The 6,000-nt window shown below is 41.3% G+C and overlaps 1 protein-coding gene across 3 annotated transcripts in view; it reads right to left on the bottom strand.

Annotated features, from left to right (window-relative positions):
• Nucleotides 1-6,000, bottom strand: part of kank1a (KN motif and ankyrin repeat domains 1a) — a 42,139-nt gene that overhangs the window by 14,106 nt on the left and 22,033 nt on the right. For 2 of the 3 annotated variants that reach the window (XM_024275974.2, XM_024275973.2), the window contains exon 2: nucleotides 4,172-4,289. In XM_024275974.2, the coding sequence (XP_024131742.1) occupies nucleotides 4,172-4,208 (37 nt within the window). In that variant the 5' untranslated portion in view covers nucleotides 4,209-4,289. Of the gene's footprint in view, nucleotides 1-4,171; nucleotides 4,290-5,394; nucleotides 5,414-6,000 lie in introns of those variants that run through there. The other variant, XM_036213456.1, reaches the window with a different exon arrangement.

The raw sequence follows: 6,000 nt of genomic DNA, 5'->3' as shown, positions 1-6,000 counted from the left end.
CCCCATGACTCAGCACTCTGAGCATTTCAGGAACTCAAACAGCATGACCCCCCCCCATGTTTACATTTAGAAACGGGTCGCTGGTTCCTTCTCTAAACCGTGTTCACGGTTCCTGCTGAAAACAGGAAGTTACGTTTCTGCTTCCTCGACTTTCTGAAGTTTAATCGCAGCAGAAATCGACGTCCTTTCAGAGTAAAAGCGGAGAATCGTCCAGATAACGCCCTGCTGAAGTTTACTCTGCCAAAACCTGCTGCTGACATAACGGCGGCCTTCCCGCTCCCGCCGGCGAGCTTCAGGCTCACGTCTTCCTCTGAACAAACGGCTTCATTCAGACGTCTGAACTTCAGAGCGTCAGGAGCTTTTAGGTCCTCCTCTTTAGACTGCTCCTGCGTTCAGGGCGGGGCTTAGAGTGGCGAAGGTTTTACGGAGGATAAATAGATCAAATAAACCAACATGATCATCACTGAGGGGATTCTCAAAGAAAAACTGCTGTGGTTAAAGAAAGGCTTTTAGTTTGAAAAAGTAACTAAAGTAGAATAACTCATCAATCCGTGAGCCTCCAAAGAACAGTAGCCACAGCGGTTCGATGATCGAGAACTAAACATTCTGACAAATTCAGAAGTGCTAGAAAAAATACTGTTAATTAGCTCTGTTTTAATTTAGAAAGTTAGATTTATGTATTTATGGCTAAGAAACACCACAAACATTTAAAATATATTTATTTTTCCCCATCGCTGACGTTACACTAGATTTACTCCTGCAGATGATCCGATGCAGGGCTGAGGTTTTTTTGTTTGTTTTTTTAAGATTCTTTCCCTCAATTCAATTCAATTCACACAGTGAACACATTTGTTCAGAAATACATTAATAATCTACTATATCAGGACTCTGTAACCTGCAGCTCCAGATCCTCATGTGGATCTTTGATCTCTCCATGTGGATCCTCAGACAAACAGAAGATAAATCATGGAGACGGCTGACCAGCATGTCGACCGTCAGAGTCAGCAGCTCCTCTGAAGAAAACAAACAAACAAAGCCCACAAACTAAGACTACCAACCCCAAACTATCATAACAAAACCCAGCAGTGGAAGACTGCTGAGGACAAAGACGGAAAAAGAACAAAAATTAATCAAATAAAAAATAAAATAGCATTTTTTTAAAGTAAGGATTACTGAATTTGCATCAATTTAGTTTAGATTAGTCAAATTTGTAAATTGATGTCTGAGATCCACAGATGATAAACTTCTGAGGTTCTTTTTATATTTTTGCTTTTGTTAGTGCAAAAAAATAGGAATAATTTATATTTATTATTAAAAAACTGATGATCTCAGCGGTGAGGAAAATGTGAGCTTCACCTCCTCAGAGCCTCAGTTCTGCTCTCAGACAGAACCGACAGAACCTCAAAGACGATCATGAGCAGAAAAACGACCGTCAAACGATTTCAAGTCCAAAACGTTTTCTTGAGAAACAGAACTTTTCTGCTTCCATGCGATAGACCGATCCGCTCCAGAATTCCTCCGTTTCTGACACGGCTCAGAGGTCAGACAGAGGTCACTGCTCATCAGTCAAAGAAGAAATAAACTTTTCATTTTGACTGAGAACCGGACCAGAACTTTCCTCCATCCGGGTCGTCCAGGACTCCAAGTCCTCAGCTGACCTTCCAGCTTCCTGCAGAACTTCTGATCTGAGAAACTTTCTTACACACTGCAGACCGCTCCAAAACAACCAGACAGAACCACACGAGGGCCGGGCCTTCAGAACCAGAACTGCTCCAGTGGGTTTAATTAACTGAAACTTCTATAACTAGAAGCAGCGTGGAGGAGCCGGGCTGAACTGAGCATGCTCACAGCTTCCTCTGGAGCCGTTTCACAACCGGAGCAGAACCAGAACATGACAGAACTTTGACTCGATATACAGGATTCTCTGTGATAGTGCTGGTGTGAGTGCTGTGAGCTGAATTTGGCTGCTGCTGATGATAGTGCTGATAGCTGAAAACACTGAAGCTGATAGCTAAAATATTGGCTAAATGCTTAAATTAGGCTAAAAACAAAAAAAGCCTGAATTATCCAAACAGCTAGCATGTAGCTGAAATATTAGCTAAACTCCAAAATAGCCTAAAAAATCTTAGTAAATACCAAATTAATCCACAAAAGCTAGCAGTATAACAATTTTTAAAACTTCAAAACTATAACTTTTTAACCTAATTATGAATAATAAAAATGGAGGAATATTATTCCAGAATAAATCAACTTTAACCTTAAATAACTTTCAATATTTTACTCTCCATAAAAATATATTTTGTCAAATTAATACAAGTTATAAATGAGCTCAAGATAACATCGGGTCATTAATAACAATAAAATGATCTGGAGGGCCGGATAGAATCACCTGGAGGGCCGGATCCGGCCCCCGGGCCTCGACTTTGACATGTGTTCTAACCTGAGCTTCTCTGAGGTCTGACCCTCTGACCCCCCCACAGGAAGTCCTGCTCAGAGCTCACATTGTCCCTCAGAACCCAAACGTTCTGGAAGCTAACGGCTGCTGTGGATCCTGGAAGCATCTGCTCTGCATGCTGCACATTCCTGAGGGGATTTGGGCCTTCACACCCTCCTGTTGGGGGGCTCAGGAATGTGATCCAGCTGCAGGTGAGGAGGAGCGCTCCTCCTTCCACTCAGAGGAGGAGCAGCAGGAGGAGGACAGAAGGTCCTCCAGATCAACATTCCTCCGTAGGAGAACATTCACGTCAAACACGATGGATTTAAATGATCTTTGATTGAGGAAGTGCAGAAACAAGCTCAGCTTCACTCGTCCATCATGTTTCTTCATCCAATCGAGTCGGGTTAAAACGTTTAAAATCAAGTTTTGTTTGACAGAAATCAGAGCAGAGGCGGAGCCACAGCCAGACCAACTTCAGCTTCCTGTTTACAGCTGAACAAAAACGTTTCTGTGAAAAGAGAAATAAATTACTTCAAATATCTGAACTGATTCATTTAAACTCAAGTTGAGATTTCATTTACAATTTCATTTCTAAAGGTTGTTTTTAAGACAACTATGAAAAGAAAAATAAATATATTATGATTTTTTAAGAAAAATTATTATTTTATAGTAGTAATAATAGCATAATTATGTTTTAATATTAATACATACAAATAAATATGTAATAATAATAGAATTGCTAATTTTCTCAAAAGAAAAATCAAAATATTTTATTTCTAATAAAATAATCACTTTCTTAAATAAAAAAGTAAATAAAACTAAATATTGTATCATAAAAAAATAAATAAAATAATCATTTTTAAAAGTAAAATAAAAAATATTTACATTAAGACAAAAAAAATAAAGAAAAATACATTAAAATATTCTTTAATAAAAATAACATTTTTTAAAAAAGAAATACCAAAAAAAATTATAATAATAAAATAATTATTAATTTCCTCAATAATAGGAAAAATAAATACAAAGGATTTTTATTTATAAAATAAATACTCAATAGTAACATATAATTTCTAATGGCTGTTAAAACACCAACAAAATGAAGTTTTCATAGAATTAAATAAAAGTTTTAAATTTAGCTTAAGAGTGAAGCTGTTTTAGCTACAGAGATGAAATGATTGTTTTAATCCATAAAACATCAATCATTGAAAACCTTAACACAAAACTATTTTATATCATTACAGAGTCTACATCTGTGTTTGATTGGCAGGTTATCTGAGTCTGTCCCGCCTCATCCTCAGTGTTTTTGAGGAAAAAAAAAACAATAAAATCCAGAAGACAAATGTAAAAATGACATTTTAGTCACTTTTAAAAATCAAAGTAATAAGCTGAAATCGTTCCTCATGTTTCTGCTGAATTGAACTGCATTTATTTGAATCATCTGTACGTTTTTATCTCCTTTCTGCCTCAGAAACGGTTGTGATTTCGGTGAAGACAGAAACAAACGATTCAAAGATTCAGAACTGATCTAGTTTCTAGTAGATCTAGTCTGTCAGTAAAAATCCAGAGCGACTCTTTCTATACGGACCCGACGACCTTCGTTAAATATAACTGAAACTGGACTCCTGAGCAGCTTCAGTCCATTGTATTTCTGTCCAGCTGAGTTTTATTTAGCTGGGGGGGGGGGTCTTTTACAGGAAGCAGCTGAAACGCTCCAACAGGACAGGTGAGTCTTACCTGGGCTGCTGCCTTTCCCCTGCGCGGTCTGGGCCATGGCTGCGGCTGCGCTCTGGGTCCCTGCAGACGCTCTGCAGTCATGCAGCCGCCGTGCATCGAGTCCGGGTCAGCACGCGACCTGCAGACGGAGACGGGAGGACTCAGAACGTCTGACATGACAGATGAACGTCGTTTCTGCTGAGATCCAACAGGATCAAACGATTAATACATTCAACCGCTTGTTTGTGACTGACTGTAGTATTTTGGACTAAACATCGAGGTTCTGATGCAGCTCAACAGACTAATGCAGCATTCTCTGCTAGCTAACATGCTGTTGACAGAATATTCCATCGCTGCAGATTTACGGGGGAGTTGAACCCCTTTCACGATCATATACCACCTCAGTGGGGGCCCAGGCAGCCGCAGACCTTTGCCTGATGGTGAGTCTGCCCCGTGCATGAGCAGAGTTTTGATGTATGGAGTGAGTACATCCTGAACACACCAAGAACTAGTTCAGGAGGAAAACGATGCTGTCAATCAGTCCAGATTCTGTCCAATCACAGCACAGAGTTTCCAGATAAACACAAGAGGTTCAGTTTTTCTTTTCCAGATCGTCATCTGGGTTTGAAGTTCTGAAAATAATCAACAGTATGAGTTTAAAATCCCACTCTGATCCTTCCCAAAGTGAGCTCCCGTCTCCCCACATCTTTCTGCTTTAAAGCTCTCCCACTAGCTTACAGCCCCTCACAACCCCCAAGCTAGCATTAGCGGAGCAACAAAAAAAGGAGGGAATATCGTTTCCATCTAGTCATCCAGTTCTGATCCAGATTCCAGCTCAGACCAGGAACACAAAGACGTTCATGGATCTGAATATCTGTATCAGAAAGGGGCGGAGCAGGAAGCTTGTGGCCCCGCCCAGCATATTTTCTGTCAAAAATTTGATTTTTTTCAAACAGAATTTTTCTGTCTGCTCCTGATTTACAACAATTTGAATACAGAAATACGCAGAAATACAATTTTAAGTTTCATTTTCTTTAGTCAAAATGCTACAAAAACCTGTAAAAACACCAGAATCCTGATTCTCATCAGAGCGGGTCCTTACAGACGGACGTCAATCGAGACGTAAACTCAGGAAACATTCATGGCTGCAGCCAAACATCCAGTCACAAAGGAGACTTGCATGATGACTAGACCGCCGCATGCACCGAGCCGTCCTCCTCTGAGCCAATCAGCCGCGCTCTTACCTGCCGCTCTCCTTCTACCAGCAGCACAAAGGTGGCAAACGCGGCGGCGTCCTCCCAGAGCCGGCCTGCTCCCAGCGGATCCCTTTCCCCGCTAAGATTAGCCGACTTCCTCAGATGACAGCCAGACGATCCCCGTCCTATAAGAGGAAACGGGACCGTTTGGGTCGCACCTGCCCCCTCCCCCGGGCCTCCAGGTGACGCACCGGCGGCTCTGCGAACGTGACTAACGGGCTGAAGGTGCTGGAACACCTTCCGACGGTCGGTTAACCATCTACCAGCAGAGGTGGTCTGAAGGTCATTTAGGGGGAAGAAGAGCCAAAAGACTCTTGAACTTCACGACAATCCGGTTGAATTAAGAGTATTCTTAACAACCAACAGTATTATGGGATGTTGGATAACTAAAGGGTCATTCCCAACCTGGGTTACACCTGAATCACTTGGTTATTGTTAACATTTAAACCGATCTTCTCCAGACCTGGACGATTTGATGTGAGGCGTCGTCATGGTAACGGCTACAGCGGCTGCACAGACCTCGCTACGCTGCAGCCGAGGAACGAGTTCATATGATAAATGCTAAGTGGTCTCTAACCTCTGGTCCATGGGTCA

This window comes from Oryzias melastigma, linkage group LG9, assembly GCF_002922805.2.
Source record: "Oryzias melastigma strain HK-1 linkage group LG9, ASM292280v2, whole genome shotgun sequence".
In the NCBI taxonomy this organism is placed as follows: Eukaryota; Metazoa; Chordata; class Actinopteri; order Beloniformes; family Adrianichthyidae; genus Oryzias; species Oryzias melastigma.
Note: the sequence above shows the minus strand (reverse complement) of the source record. Positions and strands in the feature narration are given on the sequence as shown.